This window comes from Python bivittatus, unplaced genomic scaffold (genome assembly GCF_059951505.1).
Source record: "Python bivittatus isolate LINGU-HERP-01145 unplaced genomic scaffold, Pbiv_v1 ctg000530_np1212, whole genome shotgun sequence".
Classification (NCBI taxonomy): Eukaryota; Metazoa; Chordata; class Lepidosauria; order Squamata; family Pythonidae; genus Python; species Python bivittatus.
The window spans coordinates 2,964,967-2,980,288 of NW_028277085.1; the positions used below are offsets into that span (position 1 = coordinate 2,964,967).

Genomic DNA, 15,322 nt, shown 5'->3' on the forward strand with positions numbered 1-15,322 from the left:
GCCATTCTTTTTTTTTTTAAGATTTTTTTTATCACGCCTTTTTTATTTTTATAAATAACTCAAGGTGGTGAAAGTACCTAATACTCTTTCCTCCTCCTCCTTTCCCCACCACCACAATCCTGTGAGGTGAGTTGGGCTGAAAGAGAGAGTTGGGGGGGGGGGGGGACTGGCCTAAAGTCACTCAGCTGGCTTTCAGGCCTAAGATGAGACCAGAACATTTAAAAGATAAGAATTCCAGAAACCCTGTTGGAAGTAATATGGCAAAAGATTGCTCCAGGAAGCACATCAAGTCAGCTGGGAGAACCAGTCCCCTTGAGCCCACAAGAAATAGTTTACTATTAAAAGGAGCTGCACCCCTCCTATGAGACTTACCTTCAGCCTCTGGAACTGCTGCTGCCCCTGGACTGGTGCTGCTGGTGGGGTCGGGTGAGCGTGGCTTTGCACCACTTGGCTCCCGTGGGGCTGAACAGGGGTGGGGTGGTGGTGCCCGCTATGGACGGTGGCTAAAGTGGGCCCGTGGCTGTTGGAGCTCTGTGGAACGGTTGACACCTGGTGAGGCAAGGCAAGACAAGCCACAGAGGTTAGGATCAGCAGGATCCTGCCCACGTTCAAGCAGGTGCATGAAAGCCTTCTTTCACAGCTACGGCGAAAAAGACTTTTGGGTGAGGGCATTAGCCGAACCAGCTAACAGTCCAACCTACAACTTTGCTATCGGGTATTATCTTGAGGATGTTAGGAAGTCTTCTCCAAACTTCTGTGGGTTAGAAGCTCAAAACCCTTTGACGTGGCTGCATGCGTCCTTGCTACGGCCACCGGGCACTAATTCAGGGGACTGCACCAATAAGCATTGTGTATCAAAACAGTGTCCGCTCCCAACAAGGACTACAAGAATACCATTTCTCAAAGGCAGAAGAGAGAACACAACTGTTGCTGTTGTGCAGCTCCTTCTCCCAGGAGCATGTGGGTCACTTCAGTTCTTTAGAAGGGGACATGAAGCAGCTCTACCTGGTAGCTGGGAGTGACGGAGTACTGGATCCCAGTAGCAGACTGCATGGTCTCCGAAACAGACTCATATACAGGAGGGGCTGGAGCAAGCACGCGATGTTGGTGCTGGAAGGGTTCGGCACTGCTGGCGATACGTCTCTGCTGTGACGCATATACAGGTGACTCCTGTTCCTCCACTCGCCGCTTCATTCTGAATTCATGCTCAGGAAAGTGCTACAAAACCTGTTGAGAGAGAGAGAGAAAGGAGCGAATAGAGACGATTGGCCATCCCCTCCCGACCTTAACGATCTGAGCGATCGTCTAACGTCAAGAAGGCAGGGCAGCGAAGGAACACCTCTGGTTATTCATTTGGACTACGACTTCCTGGTTGAAGAGACAGTTTAGACCCCCAGAACTGGAGGATTACAGGCAATAATACAGCTCAGTAGGAGAACTACGTATGCCTTACCACACCAAGTAGCCCGGCCTCCTAAGACGGGGAGATTTTATCACGGCCCAAACGCAACAATGGCAAAGAGGGCTCGCTGAAAACGCTCTGCTGAAGTGGAAGTGGCTTGCCCTTCACAGCCTGCGCATCTTATCAGGGATTTGTTTGGTAACCTGCCTTATGGATGGCAAAGGGAAAGAGAAAAGCCCTATCCATCATATGTTCTCATGGTGCTGTAGCAGGTGACAGCATGAAGCTGGCCATAGTTGCTCTTAAAAAAAAAAAAAAAAAGGAAGAGGTTGGATTGGTTAGTACTTGGTTGAGAGACCACCAGGAAATGATAGGACAGTAGGTTATCCTGGGCAGTCAGCATCCTGGAAGAAGACTGTGGCAAACCCCTTCTGCACTATGGCCTAGAAAACCACATGGCCGTGTCCATGACATAGAGGGATACCATGTTTTTGCTTTTTCATGGCAGGTCTAGTGTTTTGCTACTAGTGTCTGTAACTCCCCTGATTTACCCAATTCATCTCTTCTTTCTTTAAAACCTACTTCAGCCTTTCAACAGCGCCAGCAAATTTACATCCTCTATAATTTCAACACAGGACAGTAAGGATTTGAATTTGAGCCTTTTTAATAGATGGAGATTTAATCCAAACATTGTTTAATAGAAGAATAATGTCAAGAAGAGTACAATGCCGTGTTCTTTAAACCAAAAGCCCAACACTTATGAAAAGATAGTTGGTGTATCCAGTGTATTTCTGCTCTATACTCTGGATTCCAATTTTTTTAAAAAAATAAATACCTTGATCATAATCTGCAGGATCTAGGCTCCCATGTGGTTTAGGAGGCTAAATAGAAGTGATTTAAGTAATGCATAATTTTCACTTGGCGTATTAATTCTGAAACATGTCAGAAGAGAGCACTAATTGCATTTAAAGCATTTATTGTAAGCTTCACTGGCATCACAGCTACATGAATGAGTCACTTAGATTCAGCAGCATAGAAGCATAGTAAACATCCTCCCATGCGTTGCTCCCAAAGACACACGCAAATATACACACCTTCCACATGCTTTGAAGCAGATGCTACTGAACTGCCCACAGGATTCAGCAGAGAGCTGCTGGAACAGATACTACGCTAAAGAATCATAAACTCTTTTCCCTTTCAGAATGATGAGCAAAATCCTTTTGAAATCAGCATTTTAAAATAGTTCCTAGCACCATCCCCCTGGCCTCCATAAACTTGCTTGCCAGAACACAAATGTATTAAAGGCAAGCTTTTTTCCTTCATCCTTCACACTCTCAAATCAAATCTGTGCATGCTTAAGCCAACATCTGCCTTTGATTAGGATCAGTTTCTGTTTGTAGAACAGAAAGGATACTTCAGCCTAATTAATACACTTCTACTCTTGCTTAAACCTGAAGTCCACAGATCTGTGTTAAATGAAATACGATCCAGTTTAAGGTTTACTGACATTACCCTATTTCCACTCTTCAGTACCTAAAATGAAGGCATTTAAGGAGCAACACGTTATTCCTCCTATCCGGACTGTGGCTTTTTCTTTCTGCCTGCAGTGCAGATGAATTATACAAATGTACAAGCATTTCATTGCAGTAATTGAACATGCTCAATGAGCCACTGAGCACGTGAAAATTAATCAGTGAAAATATACCTGAAGAAAGCATTTCACGCCAAATGATGATCCTGGGAGATTCACTGCTAAGGGGGAAACAGACAATGCTGGGACCAGAAGGGTCCCTACCGGGCCTACGTTCCAAACTTGTAATGTGTATTTATTGGAACTGCAAATACATACACACACACACACACACACACACACACACACACAAATCCAGAATGGTACTTGAAAGGATACACTAACTTTCCACCACTTGGTAGGTCTAAACCAGTGTTTCTCAACCTTGGCACCTTTAAGCTGGGTGGACTTCAACTCCCAGAATTCCCCAGCCAGCCATGCTGGCTGGGGAATTCTGGGAGTTGAAGTCCACCCAGCTTAAAGGTGCCAAGGTTGAGAAACACTGGTCTAAACATTAAGGATAAATGAAAGCATGGGACAAAAAAAAAAAAAAAAAATCACCTACTCTGTTTTCAATACAACTCAGGTTGAACTTGGCATAGAGAAGGAATATATAACCAGCAGTTAGTACTTGCAGTTAGTATTCCCACAGAAGATCTTTTAGTCTTTTGTGCCATGACTGGAGGAACGAAAGAAGGGATTTTATTAATTAGATTTGAAATTATTACGCAGGAAGAAAATAGTGCAAGAACTGAACAGAAAAAGAAAAGCTAAGAACCTTCTCTAATCTGTCAGGAAAAAAAAAAGTAAGGTGTATTTTTGGTTCTGGCTTCACAACGGTTAAAGCTTTCCATTGCTGGAGTAAATCAGAACAACAATCAAGACAGGAAGACTATTCAGAAAAGCTGGCTGCCCATGCCAGTTTTAACATGTCTTACATTCCAAAGGTTTGCACGTTCTGGGACATCCTTAAGGGACAGTCCTGGATGAAGCCTGATCTGGATCGACCTCTGAGGCTGGTCCAGATTTTAGGACCTGAAAGAGTCAAAGGTAAGAGCTTCTTACTTGCAGGAGATATACATTATAACCAGGATTCCACAAATGTGAATTCCAAGTCGCCGCTGACAGCAAGAACTCTGGACTGGCAGATCCATGCTGGCTGGGGAATTCTGGAAGCTCAAATCCACACGTCTTAAAGCTGCCAAGGTTGGAAAACACTGCTGTGGAGGAGCTTGATGCAAGAGAGCACTCCCCTCCACCAGAAAACGTGCAGGAGAAAGACTCTTGATGCAAAGCTTGCATAACGAAGACTGCCGGGACAGGCAATCCGGATTCAAACTCCGTGATCATGAAATTCACCAGATCATCTTGGGGAAACCCTTGTCCCCCAGCCTATTCTGCTACAACTCTAAACTGGTGGTAGGTGATCCGTGCTCCTTGGAGGAAGGGTCTCCGCTAGCAAACAACTCCTCTCTCTCAAATGCTCTGGTGCACGTAGCAGATTCAGCAGCAGGAGGGAAATGAGCCTTTTTCCTGGCTGCGACGGTCTCCAAATTATTTTCTCTTCCCAAGGAGTGGCAGCGAGCCTACTTCGCCAGGAGCCACAGAGGTGGAAACAGCAGGTTGCTCCCTCGCTTTGCAATGGGTTTTGTAGACAGGCAAGAACAGCAAAATTGATTTCTGGCCTTTGACCATCCTTGAAGCCCCACGCAAAGACAACTACTCTGTATCCTTTTTATGTATCATGAATGGCTGGCACCGAACGCCATTTTTTTTTTTTTAAAAAAAGAATCACTTTCTCTACAATATTCAGAATAACATTGTGACGATATTACTCCGCAGGATGTGGGAAGAGAGAGGCTTTTGGAACATGGGAACCCCATGATAGAGACAGGCAAGACCTGGGGGGCAGGAGAGAGCAGAAAATATCTGTGGGTTGCTGAGCGGGGCCCTACCATCAACACTGAATCTTGAATGCAAGATTTACACGTTCAGCACCTTCTCTTCCCAAACTACCTCACGAAACCGATGAAAAAGGATCATATTGTCACCTGAAAATCCCTGGAAAAGAGCAAGGCGTGCAAGCACTGGAAAATTCTTTGTGACCTTCCCATCGTGGAATCGTGAATGCAATTTTCCTCCCAAAGGCTACAGTAGCGTTTCAAGAAAAGATGCCAACTAACCCACGTTGACCTAGGAACAGTAGTCCTCACGTGCAGCATTTGATCTACTGCTGAGTAAACACAGATAACACTGAGTGAGTACAGGGGCTTGGCATTCTGGAGAGATGTTCTTAATTAAATACTGAGGGAGCGCTTAGATAAAATTAACACATAGAGAATACCTGTCTGTAAACTGAACGTTCTCAATCAATATTTACTCTCAGTTCAGGAGCAGAGCTGAAAACTGCTTATTCATCATAGGTTACTTTACCTGTTGCATTTAATCTGAATATGGCCACGTAAAGAGAGTCCCAACATTTTACGGAAGACCCTCCAACCACTGCCGTCAGGGAATACAGCGTTTCGGTAAGAATTTTTTGTTTTAAGACAAGTCGGACTTACTAAGCACAGAGGGTGTAAACTTTCTACATAACAACAGCAACTGTACGTATTCACACCTATAGTTACAGAACCAGCAATAGATACAGAACCTATAGCAAATATCTCTGTATGCTTCTTCACTTTCTACAGCTATTTTTTGTACAGATATTATTTCAACCGCTGATTCTGCTCACAATAACAAGCTAATCTAGATTTCATCAACAAATATCAAGAGGCTGTGGTCTGTCAGTTCAGAACATCCCCGTACAAGAAGAATATTTATTTTTCCTATAATACCATACAGCATATATAAAGCAATTAATTAAGACATATCTATTACAAATTTTAAAAATGTGATTGTATCAGGGCCTTTAGTAGTTTTCATACATTCCACAACCTTATGTGACTATGAGAGTTTTCCTCACTTTGACATCAACTAGGTCAGTGTTTTTCAAACTTGGCACCTTTAAGATGTGTCTACTTCAACTCCCAGAATTCCCAGCCAGCATGGGAGTTGAAGTCCACACATCTTAAAGTTGCCAAGTTTGAAAAACACTGACCTAGACATATTGAACATTAGTTCAATATATCAATTCATCCAACACATCTGGGATGTAACAGGATGGCTTATGACATCAATCCCTAAAATGTATATTATTAATCAGCACATGGACTAATTTTATTGCTGCTGCATTAGACTTGTTGGAAAGCTCACTGAAGCAATAGTGGATCTGATACCGGACTTTTACATTCTATAATGCATCGGAATGGGCAAAAAAAAGAAAGTCCAATAAATATTGGAAATTCAGATGTGTATAACTTTTCCTTCAAGATATAAGAAGCTTCCATCCAACATCTCATCATCTGTAATCTTAAATAGGCTTGCCAGGAAGTGTGTCCCACTGATTGGAAAGTGAGTTACATTTAAGTCTGGCTCCATGAGTTTTGAGTTCAAAGCTGAATAGCCCTTAAGATGCTAGCCACATTTTATTTATTTATTCTATCTGTATGCCTCTGAATCGATGCAGACTTGCATCTAAGCATTTTGCGCTAAACCAAAACATGGCTTATGTTCAGCTTAAGTGTGTTATGCAAACACAACTACGTGGTTTATAAAACCTAGTTCATGTTTTAGTTCAAGATGTGAAGATGTAGATTACTTAACAAATCACTGCTTAGCATCATACTTACGTGAACCTGACATATGTCACATGCTCAAAGCCATTTTAGCTTGGTATCCAAGCAGCAAAAAAATAAGATGAAACTTTAGCCCAAATGAACGATTTATACTACCGCATTTTTGATAGAGTTTGCATCGTGACAGCAAACCATGTATAAAGAAATCACAACATTATGAAGGACTCTGGAAATAGTTCCTGCACATTTATCTAGTAATACAGAATAAAAGTTGAAGAAATCTCAGATTTTTCAGATAAAAAATTAGCTCAGTTAAGAAACACTCTCGTAACCGAGAGAAATATTAGGTGCTCACTCATCCATGCTAAGCTACCTATCTATTTCTGACCATGGGATTAATTAAGCTTTACATTCCTAAAATAGGAAATAAACAAGAGGAAAAGGTCTGCCAGCAGCCTGCCCACAAGATTTCATACCACTAACGCTATTATATTTAAACAGCCTCTCTCAAAGACTGCACACTGAATCATTCCATTCAAAGCACACTCAAGAGGAGACTTAATAGGAGTAAATCCCATTTTAGCACACCCCGGTGTCTGGCCGAGGACTGCCTGTTGGTGCTGAGATATGGAGCATCTGAGGACAGAAAACTCAGCAAAGAGGCAAGTGACTGAAAAAAGATTCAAAGCAACTGGCTGAACAGCAAGGAGCGGATATGCAAAGGTCCGCTAAGGTCTCACAAGGGTGTCCCCGATACCCTCAACTAACCCGGAGCGTCTGGGTTGCCACCAGATCCTCAATAGATTTCTCCAGCAGGCACAGGGACGCTACGTTTCCCACCTGCAGATGTGTTAGAAAATGGGACATTCATCCTCCCTCCCTTCCTCCCCCAGTGATGTGCCCCCCACCCCACCCTGCACGGGAGACCTGAACTGGAGGGCAGCATATAAAATGGAGCTTCCGAAGCACATATTTAAAGAAATAAGCGAAGGAAGAACGTTAGGAGACCACGGAGCCTATCCAGAGGTTGGACGGCCGTCTATCAGGCGTGCAGGAGGTGGGGATTCCTCTACTGGTGAAGGTGGGATTAGACTGCAGCGTTTCTGACTTGGCTGCTTTAAGACAGGTGGACTTCAACACCCAGAATTCCCCAGCCAGCCACCTGTCTTAAAGCGGCCAAGTTGGAGAAACGCTGGATTAGAGCATCTCTGAGATCCCTTCCCCTTGTGAATTCGAAGCGAGCCTCAAGAGTGCCAAGAGAACCCCGTCGGCCAACTGCCCAAGCCCCCCACGGCCTTTCCCCTTTGCTGCTACCACCGTTAAGGAAGCCCCCCATTTCCTGAGAAGCCCCTTCCCTTCAGCAGGACTCGGTTCTCCGCCAGGTGTGCGTTGCCTGGCTCCGAAGTACGGGGGGGGGGGATGGAGGGAAGCCCTCGTGGGGCTTGCGGGGCGCTCCCCTCCTCCACGGGCAGCCCCCGGAGCTGCAAGCGGCGCTCGCCCTCCCCAAAGGGCGACGGGGTGGACCCCAGGCCGCAGGCCCCCCGCCGCCTTCTCCCAGCTGTTGCTCTCCAGATGTTGAGGACTCCGGCTGCCCCCCGCCCCTTGGCTTCTCGGATGGGGAAAACAGGAGAAAAAGAGGAAGGGCGATGTTGGCGGGGGGGGGGCAGAGGACACCCCCAGCGAAGAACGGATGCTCCACATCTGGAGCTGCAGCCCCCGCCCCAGAGGCCACGGAGGGGGGGCTGCAGCACTCCAGCGCGGCTGGCCGACCCCGTAGGGAGAAGCAGCCGAGACCCGCGCTGGGCTGGGGATTATGGGGCCCACCGCAGCCCGGAGACCGGCTCGGCCCCTCCCCGCCCCTCCGCGACGACGCGGGGGAGGAGTCTCCTCCTGGCCGAGGCGGAAGCCACCGGAGGGGGGAGGCATGACGGGAGGGGGAGGAGCCCCGCGGCGCCCCGCCCCCGCGGCGGCCAGAGGGAAGGGGGAGGAGCGTGCGGGGAGAGCGGGGGCGGCACGGCTGCCCGCGGCGGCCGGTCGGGAGCGAAGGGGCGGAGCCGAGGAACCTGCGGAGCCGCGATTGGCGGCGCGGCGGCCGCCCCGCCCCCTGCACGCTCGAGCGCGCGCGCCACACGCCTCCAGGCCCCGCCCTCGCCCCGCGCGCCCCCCCGCAGACTCGGCTCTCGTCACGCCGCGCGCGCTGCCCCCTCCCTACTCGCCCCGCGCGCGCGCCCGCCCGCCCGCCCGCCTTCGCTCGCCTCGCCTCACCTGCGTGCCGCCGCGGCCGCCGGTGCGCGCCTCGCCTCAGAGCCGGCGCGGCGAAGCCTCGTCCCCGGCTCCCGTCTTTCTCCTCCGGGCGCCGGATCCCTGCGCTGAGGAAGGAGCAGAAGGCCGGGCTCGGCCTCCGCGGGCGCGTCGGGGGCGAGGCAGGCCTCGGGCTCCCGTGAGGGGATCGGGGGCGAGGGAAGAGGGACCGCGGCCACAGACCAACCGTCTCAGGACGGCCGCCGCCGAGCGCTGCCCGCTTCTCTGTTCCCTGAGAAATCCCGCCCCTCCCCTGCTCCGGGGAGGCCTCCCGCGCGGCTACAGGGCGGCCCGGCTGCCGCTCCGGCGCCTCCGCCAATGGCCGCGCAGCGCAGCCTCCCTTCCGCGGCCCCGATTGGCTGTCAGCTCCCAGGAAGGGGATGCCAAAGGCGGGTTGGGAGAGGGAGGGGGAGTGTAAAAAAAGGGGAGGAGAGAAGCCTAGAAAATGTCCGTATGGGACGCGGAGGACCCGCCCTGCCCCGCGCCCATTGGCCGGAGCGCCGCAGGCGCCGCTCCCTCTTGGACGAGAGCGGCTGCCAGTCAGGCGAAGGGTGGGATTTACAGAGAGCGGGCGAGGAAAGAGCCGGCTCCGCCCATCTACGCTCTTGGCCTGTCCCCGCCCCCCTGGCTGGCGGGAGGCCCCGCCCCTTCTCCGGGGAGCCCCATTGTGGAATGTTTACATCGGCGCTGCCCTTGCAAACCCGCGCAGCGCCCGGGCGGCGTGGCTCGCGTGCAAGCGCAGGAACCCAGGCAGCCAGCCCGCCCGCCCGCGCAACCACGCTATGGGGCGGGGGGAGGAACCAAGCACCGGGACCACAGCTCCCAGCCAGGCTTGCAATGCCAGGCGCCCCCGGCCGCTCTTTCACGGCGGTTGCAAAGCAAAAAACACACCTTCGCTGTCGCTGCTGCAACTGCAGCCCCCCCCCCCCCGCTCGCCGCCGCCGCCGCCGCCAGCTTAAGCCCGACTCGGGAAGCCCACGCAGCCCGACCTCTCCCCTTCCCGGAAGTCCGATCAAAGGGAATCCGGGCCGCCCGCCCGCTCTTCGGGGCTGAGGCAACAGGTCTCCGTGCGCGCCTTGCAGCTGCCGGGCGCCCGCCCCGAGCCCCCTCCCCAGTCACAAGCCCGGCCCCGGCCAGCCCCCGCAAAAGGCGTTCGCGCTGCCGAGTGAGCGGGGCGCCGGTTTGAAAGTGGCTCTGCCCTTCGAGGAGCCGCTCGCGCTGCGGCGGAGCCCGAAACGTGGCACTTGGATTGGGCCGCGGAGAGCCCGATCCGCCCCCCGCGCTCCTGCACAGACGGTTTGCTCGGACGCCCGAGAACGGGGTGTTCCTAGCCCGAAGTCGGCATTATGCAAATGCACGCGAGAACTTCCTTTCAAAACACAAGGGAGGACGGTGTGAGGGAAGCAGCCTCGCCAAAGGGGCCCTTCCTTTCCACGCGGCCCACAACAACTTGGATGAGCTCGTGGGTCCGGGTGACCGTTTACTTCTACGCGCCCGTCTTTACCGCGGGGACTTAAGCCGGAGGCCTGCACGCAGCGGGCAGGCGGCAGATTCCGTCGCTTGCGCCGGGCACAAATGGCGCAGCAGGCAAGCGGCGCCTATGCCATATTTGCAGTAAACTCATCTTCCCGTGTGGTATTTACTCAACCATCAACTCACAAGTGCCTTTAAGTTAAGGGAGAGGAAGAGCCGCTCCTGAGGAAGGCGGAACAGGCTTAAGAGTTCCCGGAGAGCGGTCGAGTGGGCAGGACAGAAAAGTGGAGGGAGACAGAGTAAGAAGTGGAGTAGCCTGTCCGAAAGCTGCCTGCGGCCCACTGAAGAGCTGCATTTTACAAGGCCACGCTTGGTCCGTGTTCGCGTGATCTACAGAGCCCCAAGTCAGCCAGGTATATTTTAATCCAGCGTGTCCTGTGCTGGCGGGGGAAACCTCGGGGCAGCGTGTCCGTGCGAACGCAGCCTGAGCTACACAGCTGTTTGCTATCCCCTCTCAGCCCAATCACGCATTAAACATCTGTCCCCTCCAGCCCCATATCCTGGATGTCTCAGAAATCAAGGGACACCAACTTCCTGTATAACCAAGTTAATTACAGGACAGAGTGAGAAAGCAGGATGTGCCTCGGACGTCAGGAGCAGGCAACTCTCGGCTGCTGCTCTGGAAACGGGCAGCACCCGGCCAATTCACTCCGAAATTGCCCCGCATCCCGCAGGAAGCCGAATCAGCAGCCGCGGTCCTCCTCCCTCACAACTTCACACGCCAAGGCCCTCCTCGTTCTTACGCGTCTCCGTCTTTCCACGTGGCTAAAGCTGCTGGCGCACCGCAGTTAAGTTGTGTCCCTTGCCAGGCACGCCCACAGTCAGGCCCCCGGCCGCATCAGGAAAGGCGCGGCCAAGTCAGTAACGTGAGAAGCGCAGACATTCAGGAGCACCGGTAAACCAGCCTTTTCCGTTGCGTGGGGCGACAAGGCCCCATCTCCATTCTCCATTGTGGCCAGTGCTGGCCGTGATCTTGCGAACATAGCTGGAGGGCTGGTTTAGGAAGGATGAGCTGTCCTACAATCGCAACCTAAGGGTGGCCCAGAAAATCAGATTATTCAGAGTAGCACTGAGGAGTCCCCAGAATTCCCTGGGCGATCTTAATCCGAGGCCATCTTTCAGCCCGATCTACCTCACAAGGCCGGACTGATGGAGACATGCCTGTCTTTGCCTTCAAAAGGGGGGGAAAGATGGTCAGTTAGGTTTGATCTTAGTCACTTGAGCAGTTAACCCCTTTCTCCCCCCAGTGTTTTCTGTACTTGACCTCACCCCAAATCTTTGAAGAAAGATACTCAGATTCCCCAACCACCCCCCACCCCACCTTCGGCTTGGCCAGGCACAGAAGAGCGTTATCACTGCCTGGGGCAAGACTACCCTCAATGGAAATCCTTTCCTATCTTGTATATAGGAATCCAGGGCCATAGATAAACAGATCTTTATCTACAGACATGCCAAACTCAAGGCTGTCTGGATTTCACCCTTCCTGGAACGATACTCTGATTTTCTGGCTGAACAGCAAGGGCTGCATTTCAAAGCCACCGTTGAAAACTGAGCAGTTCTGCTGGACCCGACATTGGCAAGCTGTGGTCTGCCATCCTTGACTTAGGGCCTGTCGTGTTGTGCAATATACATCCCACCAGGGCGCTCGACTCAGGTAAGCATGGTTAAAGAAACCTCAGCCTTGCATAATGCGCGGGCCTAACCTTTACCTCTAATTCTGAAGGAAGCCTCTAGCTGCGATGAACAAGAACCAAGGATGAGTTGGTCAAATCTCCTTTTAAAGTCACCCAACATCTTGCGGCAGGGAATTCCCCCAAGTCCATTTTGCAAAATTTGTTTCCATTTAATTAAGGTTCTCCTTATGTCTTCCCTACAGGAAGCTTTAGAAATCTTTCTTGTGCCCTCCCTACTGTATTATTTCTTCCAACTAAGATACTATGCAAAATGGATGCATATGTGCACCACGCCGCACCATCATGCGGTTTTGTTGTGTTTTGTTTTTGCTTAGCAAATTGTGGGAACCGATCCCCCTGCGGTCTGCCAAGCCCAGTTTATAGCTCGGCAAGTTACGAGTCAAGCCATCTGATTTATTCTATAAATCAGGATTAAATAAACCCATGGCTTTAACGTAACACGAGCCACGTTTTTCTCTTCTACCACCTTGGATGGTATGATTCGATTCCATGCCTTTCATGTTGCAAAGACGTATGGGAGAGGATTGTGCAGAGGGAGCAACCTGCATTTCTGTTGCACTAAGGCCGGTAAGGTCATTTCTCAAGCAGGAGAAGAGGGGGAGGTACAGTGGGGCACAGTTGCATCAGGCACGCAGGCCAAGTGTGATTGGTGAATTCCAATTCCTGTCATCCCTGTGCTGGCCCATGTGCTGACCTTCGGGGGAAGATGGAAGGATTACACCTCTTCGTTAAGCCCAAAACTCCATCTAAGCCAAGATCCCTCACCAAGCAAGAGGGGGACCCACCTGCCTTTGTCCAAAGCACACCAGCGTTTGCTACCCTGCACGTACACTGCTTCTGCACACCACCCCAGACGACTTGGGCAGTTCTAAAAAAGCAGGAGATGCCAGTAAAAGAGCTAAGAACAAAACTGACTTCTGGAACTTCATTAGCTGTTTTAAGATGGGTGGACTTCAACTCCCAGAATTCCCCAGCCAGCATGCTGGGAGTTGAAGTCCACCCATCTTAAAGTTGCTGAAGTTGAGAAACACTGCCTAATATTTATACACTACTATTCAAAGAACTATATATAATTTACACACACACACACACACACACTCTCTCTCTGACATATAGTTGGAAAATTCTTTTGAGCAGAAACAGCAACGTTTACTAGAATGAATGGGCAGCGAGTGCAAGGAACCAAGCGAGCGATAATCCGATGACCATTTATGGGTACACTTCCCCTACACAGAGCAGCTCCATTTCTTCGCCCGCCGCGACACGCAAAGGGTCTTCGCGCCTCCCTTCCAGACCGGAAACGCCCCCCTCTACTGGTAGACGGCCCCGCCAGATGGGGGGCGCCCCCCACCCGGGTTTACAGGGCTCGACTTCCAGGATGGCGTTGCTTCGAGACCGCCTCGCTGGGAGGGGCCAGCGGCGCCAGCCCCCCGGCCGCGGGCTGGAGAGGGAGGGGCTCGACCGGAGCGAGGCTGGGCGCAGGCGGCGAACTGCCCCCGTGACGGACCAGCCCCCCCGGCCAACGAAGCCGGCCCCTTCCCACTGCGCGCGCCGGCCCGGGACTCCCGCCCGTCGCCAAGCCGCGGGGTCGGGTCGGGTCGGGTCGGGCCGCGTCAGCCGCTGGCCCTGAGCTAAGCCTCCGCGCCGGGAGAGCCGCTGGAAGCGCTTCCCGGGGGCGGCGCTGAGCGCCAGGCTGATGCACGGGACCCCGCTGCACGCAGCGCCCCGGAGTCGCCCGCTTCCCCAAGCCCGATTTTGAAACTAAGCTTAACGTGCGAACGCCGCTTCTAGCTTTTGGAGCCTCCCTTCAGCGTGACGCTCGCCCAGCCGAGCCTACCTCGCAGGGGGAGAGTGAAACAAAAACCTTGGGGCGGGGGAGAACCGCATGTGCTGTTTTGGACGCCCGAACAATGGCGGGTTAAAGGCTGGCAACCCACCCTTCCCTCGACTCGCCGGGCCCCGGCACCGCGTCGTTCCCTCCCGCGCCCGGCTTTTGACCCGCAGGAAAGCCGCCGCCGCCCGCGCGGCCCTTCTTCCCCCATCTCCGTTCACACGTGCGGCCCGGCTTCGCAGCAAAGGCTTCGTTGTAGGACGGCAGCGGCCCCTTCCCCGGCCCGAGGCCCGCCGCGCGCGCATCCGCTCGGCCCGGCGCTTGCAAAGCCCCGGCGGCCGCGCGGACCCCCGCCCGTTCCAGAGGCGGCCAAGTGGCAACCAGGGCGAGAGACTCCGGCGCCGCAGCCCCCGCGGGGAGCCCCGGGCTGGCCGCGAAGGGCCGCCCGGGCGGTCCGCAAGAGAACGCGCCGGAGCCGCGCAGCGCCGGCCAGCTCGGCAGCCGCCGCCGCCCCGCTTTCGGCGAGAGCGCCGACCCCGGCGGAAATCCGGGCTTCCAGGTGCGCGCGGGGCGGGGGAGCGCCTCGCTCCTCCCCCGCGCTCGGCGACACACGCAGCCCGGGGCTCCCCGCGCCCGCCCCGCGAAATCCCACGGCGCTCGCGCATCGGGAGAGGCGACGCGCAGCTAAGTTTCACGGCGGGGAGGGGGCCGACTGCTTGGCGGGGCGTCTCAACTCCTGCCCGCCGCCTTCGCCGAGCGCAGCGCGGGGACCGCCGCCTCCAGCTCCCCTCCCCGGAGAGCTTTGTTTCGCCGGGGGAGGCGGGGGCTGCAGCCTTCCCGCCCCTCCTCCGCCCGCTCCTCCCTCCCCTCCCCCCCCGCGGCTCCTTTCGGAATCCGGAGCGAAAAAAACAACCCGCGCCGCGCCGCGCCGCGCCGCGCCACCAACCCGGCGCCCTGCGGAACAGGCTCCCGGCCCCCTCCCCTCGGAAGGGGGGGCGCCCGCGCCCTCGCCCCCTCCCCCGCCCCCTCCTCCAACTCCCCCTCCGGACTCCAACTCCCCGGCTCCTTTCCCGCCCTGGTGAAACCGGACCCTGCCTCTCCGTCTCCCGCCGGGGTCCCGACTTTCCCGGTTGAGGGGCTCCTCTGCTTTCGCGGGGGCCGAGGGGCCCCGGGCAAAAAGCCTCCGAAGTCCCGCGCCTCCCCCCGGAAAAAAGGAGAAGATACGGCATTTGGGGGAGTCAATTGAAAGCAGCTGTTACATACCCTTAAAGCCCCAAGCGAGGAATCCTGAATGGAGGGGCACGCCCCCCG

At 53.5% G+C, this 15,322-nt stretch overlaps 1 protein-coding gene across 4 annotated transcripts in view; it reads right to left on the reverse strand.

Annotated features, from left to right (window-relative positions):
• SIN3A (SIN3 transcription regulator family member A) overlaps window positions 1-15,295 on the reverse strand; it is a 37,992-nt gene extending 22,697 nt beyond the window's left edge. For 2 of the 4 annotated variants that reach the window (XM_088148365.1, XM_088148367.1), the window contains exons 1-3: window positions 8,918-9,209; window positions 1,006-1,227; window positions 373-549 (exon numbers count right to left, since the gene is read on the reverse strand). In XM_088148365.1, coding sequence (XP_088004491.1) covers window positions 373-549; window positions 1,006-1,194 — 366 coding nt within the window. In that variant the 5' untranslated portion in view covers window positions 1,195-1,227; window positions 8,918-9,209. Of the gene's footprint in view, window positions 1-372; window positions 550-1,005; window positions 1,228-3,910; window positions 4,019-8,917; window positions 9,210-15,274 lie in introns of those variants that run through there. The other 2 variants (XM_088148366.1, XM_015890478.3) reach the window with 2 other exon arrangements.
• Window positions 15,296-15,322: the final 27 nt, after the last annotated feature.